This window comes from Podarcis tiliguerta (genome assembly GCF_965153285.1).
Source record: "Podarcis tiliguerta genome assembly, chromosome: 13".
Classification (NCBI taxonomy): Eukaryota; Metazoa; Chordata; class Lepidosauria; order Squamata; family Lacertidae; genus Podarcis; species Podarcis tiliguerta.
In genome coordinates this window covers 26,037,409-26,053,675 of record NC_139546.1, presented here as the reverse complement: position 1 = coordinate 26,053,675, position 16,267 = coordinate 26,037,409, and the positions used below count along the sequence as shown (strand labels likewise).

The 16,267-nt window shown below is 47.5% G+C and overlaps 3 protein-coding genes across 7 annotated transcripts in view; 2 read left to right on the top strand and 1 right to left on the bottom strand.

Moving 5' to 3' along the window:
- ERBB2 (erb-b2 receptor tyrosine kinase 2) overlaps positions 1 to 7,548 on the top strand; it is a 64,618-nt gene extending 57,070 nt beyond the window's left edge. For both annotated transcript variants that reach the window (XM_083408517.1, XM_083408518.1), the window contains 4 exons: positions 592 to 689; positions 2,241 to 2,414; positions 3,281 to 3,518; positions 3,774 to 7,548. In XM_083408517.1, the coding sequence (XP_083264643.1) occupies positions 592 to 689; positions 2,241 to 2,414; positions 3,281 to 3,518; positions 3,774 to 4,162 (899 nt within the window). In that variant the 3' untranslated portion in view covers positions 4,163 to 7,548. The remainder of the gene's footprint in view (positions 1 to 591; positions 690 to 2,240; positions 2,415 to 3,280; positions 3,519 to 3,773) is intronic.
- Positions 7,549 to 10,505: 2,957 nt separating this feature from the next.
- On the bottom strand, positions 10,506 to 15,752 carry MIEN1 (migration and invasion enhancer 1). Of its 2 annotated transcripts, XR_014504195.1 has the most exons (5): positions 15,618 to 15,752; positions 14,924 to 15,021; positions 13,719 to 13,795; positions 11,505 to 12,382; positions 10,506 to 11,446 (listed from the first exon to the last, which is right to left on the bottom strand). XR_014504195.1 is itself a non-coding variant. In XM_083408821.1 (4 exons), the coding sequence occupies exons 1-4, from the start codon at positions 15,692 to 15,694 to the stop codon at positions 12,299 to 12,301; spliced, it is 336 nt and encodes a 111-aa protein (XP_083264947.1). In that variant the 5' UTR covers positions 15,695 to 15,752; the 3' UTR covers positions 10,506 to 12,298. The 2 variants fall into 2 exon arrangements, 1 of the variants encoding a protein (XP_083264947.1); XM_083408821.1 differs by having other exon boundaries at positions 10,506 to 12,382.
- The window catches only part of GRB7 (growth factor receptor bound protein 7), a 77,967-nt gene continuing 77,304 nt past the window's right edge, over positions 15,605 to 16,267 (top strand). Inside the window, exon 1 of one of the 3 annotated variants that reach the window (XM_083408635.1) lies at positions 15,605 to 15,815. The gene's annotated coding sequence lies outside the window, so the exon portion shown is untranslated. Of the gene's footprint in view, positions 15,816 to 15,907; positions 16,027 to 16,267 lie in introns of those variants that run through there. The other 2 variants (XM_083408637.1, XM_083408636.1) reach the window with 2 other exon arrangements.

The following is a 16,267-nucleotide window of genomic DNA, read 5'->3' as shown; positions in this document are numbered from 1 at the left end:
ACCTTTTTCTTGGAGGATCTTTATGGTGCCTCCTAAGAAGGCCTTCATCTTTGAACTTGTATTTTCTGGAGTTTGAACCTTTTGGCTAAATGTTTGTATTCAGAGCTTGAAAGTTCATTTTACAAAGGAGCTGGTTCCAGTTCCAATTTGTCCCTTGACAAAATGAACTAGATCAGTTTGTCTTCAGTAGCCGGTTCAATTCAACTTCACCCAATGGATCCTCGGCACGTTTGTTTTTCAGCATTCATAATGTTACAGGTGGCTATGCCAACGTATAAAATATACTTAAGAAAATACCAAAACACACAAGTCAAATGTGAATGGTTTAATTTATTTCCCCCAACAATTATGGTGTTTAATCTTAAAGGCCCAAAGCGTCCAAAGAGTAAAGAAAAGCACACATATAAGATAATGAAGATGAACTAGAAATCATTCAGAGTGCTAGCCCCAAATGAACTTAATTCATATTCAGTTTACCTGTCAATTATGGGAGCTACCTTCAGGGATAGCTTAGGTAATTTTTAAGTAATTCAGCGAACTTGATTAAACCGAACTAATTCATTCCAAGTGCTGGCTGTGCTTGCCACCCAGGTTGGATGATCGACTCAGAATGCAGGCCCAAGTTCCGAGAACTGGTCACTGAATTCACGCGAATGGCCAGGGATCCGCAGCGTTTCGTGGTCATCCAGGTGAGCCAGGACTGGTGGTAGGGAAAGACTCTTTCATCCTGCCAAGACCTAGGCTGTGTTCAAAGGGGATTTTTCTCCACTGTGTTAATCAAAGGGGATTTTTCTCCACTGTGTTAAATTAGCTTTCATGAAATATTTTCTTGTGTTACAAAATGGACAAATAAGCAGAGAAAAGTTCAATTGGGGGAAGAGGGAGGGAGGGAGAAAAATGGGGGGGCGTTGTTATTTCATTCTATTGCCTAGTGTTAGCATCATGTGGATAGATCCTTTGTGTGTGTGTGTACACACACACACACTCTGAGAGGTTAGGGCAGGCACCCCCAAACTCGGCCCTCCAGATGTTTTGGGACTACAACTCGCATCCCTAGCTAACAGGACCAGTGGTCAGGGATGATGGGAACTGTAGTCCCAAAACATCTGGAGGGCTGGGTTTGGGGATGCCTGGGTTAGGGGGTCCAGAACTTGGTTGGTTGTGTTCAATTGGTTGCAGTGTGGCTTGTTTGTATGTGTGTAGTGGGGCAGGGGTCAGTTGTTGGGTCACGTTAGCCATATTGATTTGTATGTTGTTGTGGAGGGGGGAGGAATAGGTCATTGTCTTGTTGTTTTGTGTATATGATAAAGGGGAACCATACTGGAATGAAGGTGTCCTCCTTTGCTTGTCCCCATGCTAGTTTTAAGTTTGTTGGTTAGCTTTTCTAGTAGGGGATTTTCCGTCGCTAAGCATCTTGTTCAGTTGCAGGTAAGTGGTGGGAGGGAAGGAATAAACACAAGCACGTAAAATGTCCCTTGCTGGAACAGATTAAACCTATCTAGTCCACCCTCCTGCCTCAGAAACAGTGTTCAACTACATACCTCCAGGAAGCCCACAAACAGGCCATGAAGGGAACAGGCCTTCCTTGTTGATTCTGCTGGCAGCTGGTGTAATCTACTGCTAGGAGAAGCAAGGCATTGCCAAAAGCGAGGGGTGATGCTGATGGTGTCTGTGATTGCTGAGCCTGATAGCTGCTGCTGCTACAGTCATTGGGAGGCTTCTGAACACATACTGCCTGACTCCTGTTTTAACTGGGCCTGGGTGGATTAGAGTCTCTTCCATGCCTGGGATCAGATTGATCGGGGGGAGGGAATTTTACTCCTGAGCCAGCTTAACAAATGGCTGTTTATGTATGGCATTCTTTGTCCCCCTGTAGCATATGGTGTGGCTCATTTGTTTGAGTTCTTTAGAGTTAGAATGATGGAATTGTAGAGTTGAAAGGGACTATGAGGATCATCTGGCCCAGCCTCCTGCAACGCTGGGATCTTTTGCCCATTGTGGGGCTTGAATCCACAACCCTGACAATTAAGAGTGTCATGCTTTACTGACTGAGGTGTCCTCTAACCTACTGTACAAGGTTCTTGTAAGAAAAATGGAGAAGATGCTATGTGGGCTACTTTCATGAACCCTAAGCCCACTCCTCCTGCAGGAGCAGTGGAATTCTCAAAGCCACAAATACTTATTGCTGTCTATTAGAACATGCATGCACATTAATATTTCTGGTTGTTCCTCCTTGGCAGAACGATGATAAAATGGGTCTTGCCAGCCCCATAGACAGCACTTTCTACCGCACTTTGCTAGAGGAAGAAGACATGCAAGATCTGGTGGATGCTGAAGAGTACTTGGTACCCCACCAGGGCTTTTTCAATGGCGAGACATCTGCAGACTATCGCTCTAGGATCCCCTCAACCAGGGTAAGCATGTGGCTGTTATCAGTTTACAGTGATAATAGACAAAGCCAGTTTGTATCCTGCTCAGGCTGGACTTCCCAGTGGGCATGCCCTGCTCTCCTGTAAAGTGCATGTGCTGGAAACTCGTGTATTGAATATTTCAATAAGTTTGCAAAAGAGAGAGGTGGTGACTAGCCCATAGCCTACAGGCTGTATACACAGCGGGTGGCACTGTGGTCTAAACCACTGAGCCTCTTGGGCTTGCCGATCAGAAGGTTTGAGGTTCGAATCCCCGCGACGAGGTGAGCTTCCGTTGCTCTGTCCTAGCTCCTGCCAACCTAGCAGTTTGAAAGCATGCCAGTGCAAGTAGATAAACAGGTACTGCTGCAGCGGGAAGGTAAATAGTGTTTCCGTGCGCTCTGGCTTCTGTCACGGTGTTCCGTTGTGCCAGAAGCTGTTTAGTCATGCTGGCCGCATGACCCGGAAAGCTGTCTGTGGACAAACACCGGCTCCCTTCGACTGAAAGTGAGATGAGCACCGCAACCCCATAGTCGCCTTTGACTGGACTTAACCGTCCAGGGGTCCTTTACCTTTTACCTTATACCCCCCAGCAAGACCACCTACCTTTATTGGGAGGTGTGACAAAATCAGAGGGCTTGTGAACCCTGCGTATGGCAGTTCAGCCAAGAAAGATTAGCCACCATCATAGAACTTCATAGTATAATCCCCTCCTCAATATTTCAGATCTCCTTCCCTGCTGGCCAGGGCTGCAAAATGGTCCCTAAGCCTGAACTCTCAGCTTACACTTACCCTCGGCGATCAGGTTTCTACTTGGCATGTGTTCTTCACAGGCAATGCTGAAGCACACACCTGTTTTTTACCCTTACCAGAGTACCACAGAGACTCCAATGGATGAGGATGAACCTGAGCAACCAGCTCAGTACCCCTATTTGGGCCCGCCTCTGTTGGAAGAGCCAGGAGCTGTCATTCCTGACTTGCTCGAAGGGGACTATACAGGAAGCACTCTGCAGCGCTACTGCGAAGATCCCACTGGTGCCTCGATTAATGAAAACGAGAGCCCAGAAGCTAAGAACTACAATTCACCTGTGCCCTGCAGTATGGTTCCAGGTATGTGCCCTGTTCGTAATGTATGTACTTGCAAAAAATTCAATTGGGGAATCTTGAAAAGTGTTTTGGTGTGGGTTTTGTTTTGTTTCAAAAACAAGCTTCTAGCCCCTGTGGCTGTGGATTGCCAGTACCAAGTGTGGCGTCTTACTTGAGGACTCGAAAAGCCATGTTTGCTGTTAGTTTGGGTGGAAGGCTGGTGGAAGTCACCGTTTTCTGGTTTCGGCCATTTCTTTTGCATTTTTCTTATCCCTACAGAGTATGTGAATCAGCCAGAAAACAGCCTTCCATCCAACAAAGGCCTTCGACCGCCAGGATCCACCCTAGAAAAGCCAAAGGGTCACTTGGGCAAGAACGGGCTCATCAAGGAACCAAAGAACGCCTTCCATAACAGCAGCAGCTTCAGCAACGTGGTGGAAAACCCAGAGTACCTGACGCCCTGCAACCTCCCTCTGGCCGGCCCTTTGCCTCAGGCTTTTGACAATCTATATTACTGGAACCAGGAGACTCCCAAGAGCAACCCAGCAGAATTCTTTGCCGGCTCGGCCGCTCCTGCCACCAACAGCTTTGCCACTACGCCGACGGCGGAGAACCTAGAGTACCTAGGCCTAGCCGAATCGGTTTCTCGCCCCAAGGACTTTGCGTGAGGACCCCTGTCACCACTGAATCCTATTTTTGATATTTAGGCAGCTCAGGACACAAACGAACGAACTATTAATGCATGCAAGATGAGCGGGATTCACTAAGGCCTTAGCACAGCCCTCTTGAGGCCTAGTAGGCCGCTCCTTCTCGTCCTGGCAGTTGGGCGAAAGCACTTTGTTTGTGACAATCTCCTGTCATGCAGTTTGGGCAACCCAGGCCAACTGTCATTTGACATACAGCAGGAATGTACAACAGGACGATCGCCGGGGTGCTCCTGATCGATCCTCCCAAAAGCTCAACAACTCTGGTGCATCCTCCCCCCCAAAAAGCTCAAAAACTGTGGGCAATCCTCTCCCTGAAAAGCTCAACAGCTCTTGGCAATGACAATGAGTAGATCACTGCCAGTTTTTTTATACTGGGAGTAGATCGCAGTCTTTTGGGAGTTGGACGTGCCTGACATACAGGGGAAAAGGGCTGCTCTTCTGCCCCCTCCCCCTTCGAATACAAGACAAAGAGGGTCAGACCACTGACTGGGCTAAAGAACTAAGGGTGGAACACTACTTTTTTTTTTTAAGGTACATTTTCAAAAAACAAACTTAAGGGTACTGACATGAGGTGGGGAGGGGAGAACCATGAGATCGTGTGTTGTAAAAAATGAGGGCAACACATGGGTGTCACATAAAAACGGTGGTGTGTTTTCTGTTATTGGTCATTTAATGACAGTGGTAAAAAGGGAATGTGCTTCCTTGACCTTCGGATCGGGGCCAAGGGCACCTGCGTCCTTACAGCAGAGTAAAGTTGGGGGGGGGATGGAATTGTGATGTTCCTTAAACACAACATCTTGGTGGGGTCTGGGGAGGAAGAAGAAAACAATGTTGCCTAGTGGCTAGAGCCTCCTTCCCACCCCTTTTCCCTCTCAAGAAGATTCCAGAAGACGCAGGTGAGGAACTAAAACCAACTTCATTTCTTGGCTTGGACAGCTTGGCAAACTGAGAACAGTTGAGCATCTTAATTAAGAGAGAGAATAATTTTGGAGTGCTTCCCTAAGAAATAACACCATGTTTTGAACTCTCTTTTTGTATAGCGCCACATTTTATGCCCTGGTGGTTGTTGTGGCTTCCTGTTCTGAGGCAGTGGGTGAAAAGGGAAGACGAGAAGCTAAGCTGGCATGTTGTTTCAGAGGGGAGAGGTTAAGTCGCCCCATGGAACCAATGTGTAACGTGTAGGGGAACCTGTGGCCCTCCAGACACGACTGAACGACAACTCCCATCACCCCTGACCATTGGCCAGGCCTGCTAGACAGTGCTGGCCCAATATATTTTGGCACCTGAGATGAACCACAAAATGGCTCACCACCATTGAAGAAGGGATCAATGAAGATGTACATCAGGAACAAGGGCGGGGGGAATAACGATTGATATTGGGATCTGCCACCTGAGGCAGTTGCCTCGCCTTGCCTCTTGGGTGGGCCGGCTAGGGCTGCTAGGAGTTGCTGTTCAGCAACATCTGGTGGGCCAAAGGTTCCTCACACCACTGGGTGGGGCTGGGTGCATGCCTCCTATTACATTGGAGAACTGGAAAGCTGTAGTATGTAGCTATGGGTGCAGCCATTTAGCTTCCCAAGAACTATATTCCTTCCTTTTTGCTTTTTAAAAGAGAGAACTTGGCTAATATGTGCTTGAAAGTCTGTGGGCAATGCCTGCTGAAATCTCAGAAGCCTGAGAGGGGTCTAAATTAAGGTTTCCAGAGATGGGAGATGGACTCCGCTCAGCTCCTTCTCCTGTCCATGACAATCAGAAATGCAGAATAACTATGCAAAATGGGATAAATGGTGCAAAATTGCTCCATTCCTGTAATTTATACAGACTGAGAAACAATGCACAAAGCCCTAAAGCAGGGCAATGGTACTCAGCGAATTAATCTGTGAGGACTGTACTTTTTTATCTTTCAAACTGGACATTGCCCCCAGCTCTTGGAAATGTTTTGCTGTCATTCCTCACTCCCCCTGCAGTTATGTTGATTTTTGGATACCTAGTCTGGAGAATTCTGTTAAATGTTCCTTGTTTTTGGAATCTGGCCACATACCAATCGCTCTTTACTTTGGGAGGATGTCTGAAAGCAACTAGGACAGGATGGTCCTTTTAACCTCAGCCAGCCAAAGACTGCTGGGATGTAGAAGAAAATGCAACAGGGGGCTTCTCATGAAGAGTGGTGAGAAAAGCTACCACTGGCCTTTGATCTAGTGCACCAATCACCTTTTTTGTGGTCCTCCCTGGTTTTCTGTGCCCTGCCTCTTTCTAGTATAGAGGCACCTCTACCAATAAACAGGTGACAGCAGCTGTTTCAATGTCTGGCTCCAGGTGCCATTAAGGGCGGCAGAAGTTGAGATGATAAATCCAATTCATGGGGGCACAAGTTCTTCTGTACAAACCTCATTGCAGCGGATGGGCTTTCAGTTAAGTCTTGTACAGCGAAACATCCCTGGGGATGTGCAGCAAAGACACATGCACACATTGATAGTATGTGGTAAGAACATAAGTGTCTGCTGGATTAGGCCAGTGGCCCAACTAGTCCAGGCTCCTGTTCTCACAGGGGCCAACTTGGGAGAAACACACAAATCAACATGAGTGCCACAACACTCTCCACAGTTGTGGTTTCCATTAAACTGGTATTCCGAGGCATGATGTCTGTGCTGTAGAGGCTATTTGGATTTCCTGCTTCCCCTACTAAAGTTTCTTGAGCCAGCTCAATGGGAAGAACAATGGTGTTTTCCTCAGTCTCCTTGGCTTGGCTGATGAGAGTCACAGTCCAAATTATCCGGACAGCACCAGGTTAGAGATAGTGGCACCAAGCTTGGACCCAATGCTCCCTATTCCGTTGCCTCCATTTCTGTCTTGTCAAGATGGTGGACTCAATTATTGTCTAAAACAACGTGGAATGTTCACTGTACCTGCAGCCGGTCAGTCCCCAACCTTCTTCAGGGAGCGGAATTTGGTGGAAAAATTAACAGCACAAGGGACGTGGAAGTATGGATTTTGCCAAGAAACCAGGAAGCCGTCTAAGGGCAAACTGCCTGAGGAAGAAGCTCTCTGGAGCTGCCCCTCCTTGCATGCACAAAGGTGAGGGGAGCTACCATTAGCATCAACTGAAGAAACACGTTTAGACTTTGTTTGTGGTGTGGGAGAAGGTGGGGAAATGACTTGTGCCGTTTCTAAAGTTTGTTCCGCCCTGACCCCTTGCCCTGTTCAATCTCTCTCTCTCTGAAACCTGTGTTTTCCAGCTTGTGGGTACATTGAAGGTATTCTGCTGTGGGTGACTTTTAAAAGAATCAGTTGTGTCATAAGTATTTGTATATCTGAGAATTGTACTGTACAATGGTTTTCATTTTCTACACTATTTGTCTTGAGTAATTATTGGAGTTTGTGAATTTGGTATACAGGGTGTTTGCGGGGCCATTTTTTGGTTGGATTTCAGCTCCCCTAAGTGAGATAACCCGGGTGGCGCTGTGGGTTAAACCACAGAGCCTAGGACTTGCCGATCAGAAGGTCGGCAGTTCGAATCCCCGCAACGGGGTGAGCTCCCATTGCTCGGTCCCTGCTCCTGCCAACCTAGCAGTTTGAAAGCACATCAAAGTGCAAGTAGATAAATAGGTACTGCTTCGGCGGGAAGGTAGATGGCGTTTCTTTGCGCTGCTCTGGTTCGCCAGAAGCGGCTTAGTCATGCTGGCCACATGACCCGTAGCTGTACGCCGGCTCCCTCGGCCAATAAAGCAAGATGAGCACACAACCCCAGAGTCGGCCAAGTTTATTGGCTTCCTCTAGAGCAGTATTTCCAAAGCTTGGGTCTCCAGCTGTTTTCAGACTACAGTTCCCATCATTCCTGACCACTGGTCTTGCTATAACTAGGGATGATGGAAGTTGTAGTCCAAAAACAGCTGAAGACCCAAGGTTGAAAAACACAGACCTAGAGGCAGACCTTTTATACACCAATGTGAGGTTGCAGTCTCTGGTGGCATTTTTGGTATCACTAAGGGGCAGAGACCTGATCCATCACAGGCTCAGTCTGAAGGGAAGTTCTTGTAGAAGCCCAAGATATTGAAATAAATAGGCATTGTGGAAGAGAACTTCGGTTTCATTTACATCAGGAGTGAGGAACCTGTGGTCCTCTAGCTTTCATGACCAACAGTCAGGGAAGATGGGAGTTATAGTTCAAGCAACATCTCGAAGGCCCAACCTCCCACCCACTTCAAAATTTCTGCCTCGGGGTTTGGTTCAGACTCAGTGTCCTGTACCACTTTGTTCCTTGCCAGAAAGTTCTAAATTCCTTGAAGATTCAGTCTTCGAATCAACGTATGCACAATGAGCCAGTGTGGTGTAGTGGTTAAGAGCGGTAGACTCGTAATCTGGGGAACCGGGTTCACGTCTCCACTCCTCCACATGCAGCTGCTGGGTGACCTTGGGCTAGTCATACTTCTCTGAAGTCTCTCAGCCCCACTCACCTCACAGAGTGTTTGTTGTGGGGGAGGAAGGGAAAGGAGAATGTTAGCCGCTTTGAGATACCTTAGGGTAGTGATAAAGCGGGATATCAAATCCAATATTGAAATGTGCTTTCAAAGTTTACTCCGATGACTACTTTTTGTGGCCCAAAATCCCCACTGCCTTTTGCCATCCATTGATTTTTCTTTCCAACCGTTCAGTGGGAAAAAAAATCAAAACTTTTTTTTCATATAATATGTAAGAGAAGAGTATCTTAGTCTCAAAAAGATTGTGCCTTCCGGAGTCAAAGCCTTTCCCCTTGTATGTAAGGACTGGGTAGATCCGAGTTTGTTTTTAAAGACTGTATTTTTAGAAGTGTATATACAGAACTGGATACCATAGAGCAGTGGTCAGCAACAGACAAAATTGTGAGCTGACTGGCCATAAGTTATGAAGGCAAACACCAGACCATTCTGCAGCAGTGATCACGCCCATGTAAAAGTTTAGAAACCACATGCTTGCTTTCTGTTTGAAGGCTTTTTAACCCCAAAGCAAGGGCAGCTGAGCCCAGGACATGTTGGAATTCCTAAATTTATGTGTTCCTATCAGTGCTGCTGCTTTGGTCTCTGAACAATTTGTTCTTTTGGGAAAATCTCAGAACAGAAGAGCGTCAGCATGTTTGCTTGTACGTAAACTGCACAGCTGCAAGTCATTCCCAGCAAAAGGTTGCCAGGTCTCAAGGCTTCAGCTAATGTTTCCACTTTTAAAATGCCCCAAAGTCTCTTGCAGGCATAAAAATTTGGTGTTTGCCTTACTATCCTACGCAGAAGAAAATGATAGAAACGGGTGGCTTAACCTTCGGAACAGGAGAGCCAGACCTTTGAGGATAGCTTGCTCCCTTGACTTCTCACCCTCAAATAACTCCTTGGCTAACATCCTAAAACTTTGGGTCAAAGTGCGAGAACTGGCAATTTTGTACCTGATTAAAGACACTATACGTATCTGCCTTGCCTGGAGTGCGCCTCCAAGGCCAAAGTCACACCACTGTGTTAGCAGCACTGAGGTGACTTCCCTGAGTGCAAACTTGGGCAGTGTGTATAGGATGCCCAGACAACAGGATACAACACGCCCACCCCAATATGTCACTGATGTGATTCAAAGGAAAGCAGGGCAATGTTTGGCACCAAATTGGCTGCAGGAGTTGCTGGAAGGAGAGACACAAGGCATCATCCAGCCGTCTTAGGGACTCCACACTGGATTAGTGTAGAGTCAGTGTGGTGTAGTGGTTGAGAGTGGTAGTCTTGTAATCTGGGGAACCGGGTTCGCGTCTCCGCTCCTTCACATGCAGCTGCTGGGTGACCTTGGGCCAGTCACACTTCTTTGAAGTCTCTCAGCCCCACTCACCTCACAGAGTGTTTGTTGTGGGGGAGGAAGGGAAAAGAGAATGTTAGCCGCTTTGAGACTCCTTCGGGTAGTGATAAAACAGGATATCAAATCCAAACTCTTGTTCTTCTTCTTCTAGTGTAGGGTTTACTCCTTAGCCTTTTCTTCTTCCAAAGATGTCCTTCAAGGTGGCTGTGATGGCCTGGGAATCTGATTCAGAGGCTGAACCTGAGGAATCCCAGCCTGCACAGGAGTCCCCGCCTCCAGACAACCTCCAGATCCTTGACCCAGGACTGGACTCACCACGCCGCACGGTAACCCCCCCCCCCGGGACCAGCACAGTGGCAGAGGTTTAGGATCAGTTTTCCTTCTCCTATTTGGGCTACCTTTGCAGGTTGATGAGCCCCATCTGCCCCTCCATGCTCTTTACAGCATGCACAGAAAATGAACAACTTCCACACACACAAAAGGAGACAATTTACTCCGAGCATTTAACTTTTTTCCTTTATATAAATTGGACCAAACATAAATTCATCAACGTTTGCAGCACGTAAACTAGACAACAGGAGGTGGTGGGAGGCATGACTGGCGTTCTCCGATCTCCCCCTTCTTAAAGAGTTAGCTGCAGCACTTGTGTGTCACTTTGCACGTCAACTGTGGCAGATGTGCCAAAGTCACCAATTGACAGATTAGAAAAGTGAAAACAGGGTGATAAAACCCAAGAGCCTAGGAACAGGGTGGAGGCATGAAAGAGGAATTTCAGATTTGAGCTAGATGAGATGGATATTCATGACAATAACTACACAGCAGCTCTTTGTGTAGCCTATTATGCCAGAGCTTTTCCCACCCCTGTTCTGTTTCATTGGCTGCTATATCGCACTGGCAGGGAAACGTAACAGCATAATCAGGCCATCATATACATTCTGTATTACTATCAAGGAGATGCAGGTCTAAGCATGCTAACTGCAAGAGATTAGGGTTTTGTTTTGTTTTAAAAAAGGCATGTGTGCATTCATATGAGCAATCTAACCAGAATTAAACATCTCAAGTCCCACGGGTTTGCAGCAGGAGAACTGAGCAAGTATTTCAATCCTGAAATCAACAGATCTTGAAAATGCTTCCTTGTATAGTTGCATAATGCATATATGGTTTAGTTGGGTTTTTGTTTTTTTTAAGTTCTTGCAGTTCTGCAGAGAGAATTATAACCATTGACTAAACAGCTTTGAAGAAGTTCTCACTGTTTCACTAGCCTGCTCTGAACTATGCTGAGTTTCATGCTAGCCTTCAAAAAGAAAAAAAAAGGCCAAAGCAACCGGCAGGTAGGTAGACTCAAGTGATGGCAGATCTCGTAAAAAGCATGGGTTCTATTTTCTCCTTTGTCCAAAGATCTGGTCTGGCTTGAGGAGATCTGTTCCACTGCAGGTGCCTGCCCTGCCTTTATAGCTGCTATAATAAAAGAGAAGCCCCAAATCTCTGTTGTACAGGTTGCAATGGATCATGGGTGGGACTTGAACAAGCTCTGCATCACCACTGTACTGGCCAATTAGGTAGACCTTAACACCAAAAGATGAATGGCTTCAAGTCAAGCCAAGCCTCCACTTTCAAGCCCACATTTGGGGGGCGGTGCAAGACAAAAGAAGGGGACAATTGCAGAAGTGTTGTGGAAATTCTCCCACATATTGTGCGAACAGTGAGCAGCTTTCTACACTGGTCCCCAAGACTATAGTTTGAAGGTGTCTGAGGGTCCTTCAGAGCTTGCTGCAACAGTATGAACCCTATCCAGACTGGATAAGATAGGGTTTCAATGAGGGCAGGATGAAATACTAGCTTATCCTGGCTCACAGTTAAAGGGTGATGGGGACCTGGGAGGAGGAAGATAGCTGATGGCCCAGGATGAACCACTAAAGATCAGAAGAGAGGACCCAATTCTGAAAGGAGATGATGGGGGAGGGCTTCATCCTTGTCCGTTACACATAAAGACAGAAACGCAGGAGTCACATTAAGACAAAATCCATTCTGGTCTTTTTAGAAACAGGAGAGGCTCCCCAAGCAGGAAGGCTGATCCGCTCAAATTAATTTAGAAAGCACCTTGTTCTCCTCACCTCCTTAAAGTGGCTCAGGTTCTTGCTTATAAGGCTTCTTGTGTGTTAGCAACCCAAATCACCTTGCTGTGTTTCATCCTCTCCCCACCTACCAAGGTAATTAAACTAGAGTAGGAGGTGGAGGCAGGGAGAGCGAGAATTAAGGGTGGGCGGGCAGGTTTGGACCAGAGAAAAGAGAGACTTAAAGGATGACACAAGGTGGTCGGCTCTTGGTGATCTTCTCGAGGGGCTCCCCATTGCCAGCCCTGCGGATGGCTTCAATGAGCTGCAAGAAGAGAAAACCGCAAGTGTGAATTCTTCATATACAGCTCAAGGATCTGAATATGTTATTGAATGAAAGCCGCCACCTGTTGAAACAACTTCCTCTTAAGGTACTCTAGGAGAATGCGATTTCAAAATAAGTGCCAGCTGTTCCGCAGTAACATAACCATAGAGTCATAAACACCCATACGCACACTCCTCTTTCCTTCCCCATAAGCTCACCTCTAGAAATTGAAGTTAGTTTTTGCAACGAATGCTGTACACTTTAGCAGCTGACCAATCAACTATGGGTTGTTTCCAACTAATTTTTACTCACAGAGTAGACTCAAAGAAATGAATGGACCCAAGTAATCTATTTATTTAAATGGTGAAGCCTAGAATTAAGAGCATGCTAGTTTTCTTTTTCAAGGCTATTTTGCTTTTAGGGAATGATTTTTTTATATATCAAATATTAAAGCTGTCTTCATTTTCTAAAAAACCTAGAAGTTTGAAAAGCTTATTTTTATTAAGCTGTGACTTATTTCAAAGAGGCACCAGTACAGAACTTCTGGCGGCACACAAAGCTATTTAGGTTTAATGAGCTGTCTGCCTTTTAAGATTTTGAAACGCCACTTATAATACTCCACAACTGTGACAGATCTTTGGACCAAGGGAGCCCGATTAAGAGTGCAGCTGTCTTTTAACAAAAACAAGCATCTTCAAGATGTAACAGATCTTATGGATGTTAGGAGAAGCTGCTACTACTTGGATTAGGATGGAGAAATGCAACTTGCCTGCATTTTGGAGGACAAAAAACTCCATGCACAATACAATACATTTAGGGAAAGGGAAACTGGCAGCATATTGGACACTAGGCAATCCCACGGTGTCAGCATTCAAAACTCCCATTGTTCTAGGTGTGTTTTGAGACAGGGAATCTCATTAATGCGAGCAGTTTCCGAGCTCTGGGGGCAGTACTGCGCCTAAGATTTCAGATTAAAACTGCCACTGCTGGAATGAAAGAACATTTTTCTGCCTTCACTTTGAGGACTGGAGAAGGAACCCTCATAAGAATATTCAGAGGGGTGGGCAGGGGAAGTATGGCTGTGTTTTTTGCAGTCTTCAGGTGAGGACTAGACCATGTGAAAAATGAATATAAGAGTTTAGCTGCAGTTCATTCAATTTCAGTGTGCCTAGACATTCCGTTGCTGTGCCCATAACCAAGGTTTAAGGTGCCATTTAGCTCCCAGCTTTCATATTTCAGTTTCTAACACTGCACGGTGCACCTGTTACCATAGTGGCTGAAGCATCCTCCCCAAACTATGGACTTGGAACTGCTGCAGGGGGTGGGAGGGACTTACATCTTTCTCATAAGGGAATCCTCCATTTTCAAGTTTGGAGAAGATCAGCTGCCCATTTATTTCTATTTCAAAAGCACCTGTAAGGGGGGAGGGGGAGGGAGAGACAATATAGCACGAGGATAAACTTAGCTCCAGCTTTATACCAACTGCTCATCACCATTTCACTGCCCAGATATTCGGCAATAAATCAAGACGACAAAATATCACAAAGGAAAAAGCAAACCCGCAGAAGCCATGTGGCTTGAAGAGCAAGAAGGTCCAAGATGGCAGGGGCGAAACTAGGCTCTTTTTCACTCAGGTCAAAGACCCAGTTTGGAAAAACAAAACAAAACCATGTGTATTTGCATACACATACATACGCACACAGAGGTTGGGAGCTTCGATGGCACCCCTCTGGAGGCTTAACCTGGGGCAGAAACCCAGATAGCACACCCCACCCCACCCCACCCAGCTACACCTCTGCTAGATGGCACACTAGGAAGTGAGCCCAAGCCACATGGGAAAAGAGAAGGCACATCACCTCTCTCCTGTCATTTGGGCTGCGTACGCACCACGCCTTTAAGTCACATTTGAAGCACCATTCCACCCATCAAATAATTCTGGGCACTGTAGTTTGTTAAGGGTTTCTGGGAATTTTAACTCTAAACTACAGTGCCCAGAATTATTTTAAGAGTGGAAATGTGCTTCAAATGTGCTTTAAAGGTATAGTGTTTACACTGCCTTATTCTCTCTTTCTGGTTACAAAACTCCCAACTCCCAGGGGAGGCCATAGGCTAGGAAGCTTCAGACTGTGTTCCTGAGATGCCTGGGGTTCCGCAATGAGAAGATTAGCAATGGTCGACAAAGGGATCTGAAATACTGCTGGTGCCCATTGCAACTGAGGTTCCTTTGCTAATGTGCAGCCACGGGGGGGGGGGGGGGGGAGGTTGATTGTATTCTAGGGCACAGGTCTTCAACTGGTGGGTCAAGAGACAGATCCCGTCAGATCTGTATGGCTGCCTCCACAACTGGAACCCAGCGATGCTAACAGAACCAACCCATTTCTAGAGCATTATTGAGCATGCTGATGAGGCTAACATCCCACACAATCCTCATTTTAACCTAACAGGAATGCTGAATGATTGTGTTCACCCTCATCACACTATGAATGGGGTCCTTACTCATTGCTGCTACTGTCAGCATGGAAAGTTCCACAGAGACCATACCTGTCCCTCCAAGCCGCGATTCAATCTCCACGTCAGGAAATTCCTCTTTTACTGCATTTTCCAGCTCTAGGTAGGCAGACTCAAAGCCACAAGGTTTGCTAGGAAGAGAAATTTGGTTAGGGCGTCAAATGGAAGCTGCAGATGGCAACGACGAACGGAGAGGAGGACTTGTGAATGGAGTGAGAGGGGGGGAGGGAAAAAATATTTGCTATTTGTATGTGACTGCTTTTGTTTAAAGGCAGCGCTGAAGTGGAACACCGGTTCAGATGTGACTGGTCTTTGAAAAAGGCAGAAACTTGCACAAAGAGCTTGATCCAGACCCCCATTCTGCAGGAGCCCTGGTTGTGTGGCTTTGTAACAGAACAGTGCTGAATGAATAAAGTGGTGGAGTCTGATCTGAAGTTTGAGGGCTTCCCAACAACTCCGGATAAGTAAAATCCCAAGGCAGTGAGCCCAAACTAAGAGGGCAGGCTAGGACTTCAGCTCCCCCCCCCCCCAACCACCTAACGCTGCGAAGCGCAGAGGAAAAAGAGAGTGCGCCGCGGGAGGGGCGGGGCTAAATTGAAGCTGGGCGGGGCCAAGCAGTCAACCGCGGAGTCTTTCAAAGAGGGAGGGCGTGGCCAGGAGGCGCGAGGGGCGTGGCCCGGGCGCAAAATGGGCGTGGTCACGCCCTCCCGAGCCGCCTTCCTCTCACCAGTATTCCACCACGATCCGAACTCCCGCTCCGGTGGCTGCCGGGGCCTCCGCAGCTGGCTCGCCGGACCCGCTCATTGCGCCGCCGCCCAGGGAGCCAGCAGGCCCAGCCAGTCCCTCCCGAGCCGCAGCGTCGAGAACGTGAGGCGCGCTTCCGTCGGGTGCAACGTCACGTGCGTGGGGCGGGAAGAGAGGCCGGGTGAGACGGCGCTTCCGGGTTTCCGCCTCTCGGCGGGAGGTCGGGTTGTGACGCAATCGGGCGCGCCGGCGTTCCCCGCGTCACGCGGAGGGGGCGGTTACCAAGGTCTTGTTCTCGCGGTCTCTTCCCCCGCCCGCGTTTTGCTGCCCCCTGGTGGCTCTTAGCGGGAAGTTCAGGCTCCGCGCAGGTTGCTTTGCCTCGCCTTCCTCAGGTACCTACCGTGGGTCTGACCCTTTCACTTTGTAGGGTCTGGGTCCCCACCCCCCCGGTCACAGACCACTCTTCCTACCCCACCCCCACAAAGGAATTCAGGCAGGTGTTCCTGCACCGTGAAGGGTTGTGCAAAAGAATTCAACAGGTGTAGCTTGCAAGACGAGCTGCACCTGACGAAATGCCTTCTGCCACGGCCTGTGTGGAATCTGGTCCCTTTAGGCAGGTTCCCTCCTATCCTG

Excerpts from the sequence above, each read along its gene's own strand:
- MIEN1 (XM_083408821.1), bottom strand. The coding sequence starts at position 15,694 with ATGAGCGGGTCCGGCGAGCCAGCTGCGGAGGCCCCGGCAGCCACCGGA. Across the intron at positions 15,022-15,617 it reads CGGATCGTGGTGGAATACTG|CAAACCTTGTGGCTTTGAGT; the intron begins GTGAGAGGAAGG and ends TTCTCTTCCTAG. Across the intron at positions 13,796-14,923 it reads ATCGCGGCTTGGAGGGACAG|GTGCTTTTGAAATAGAAATA; the intron begins GTATGGTCTCTG and ends CCCCCCTTACAG.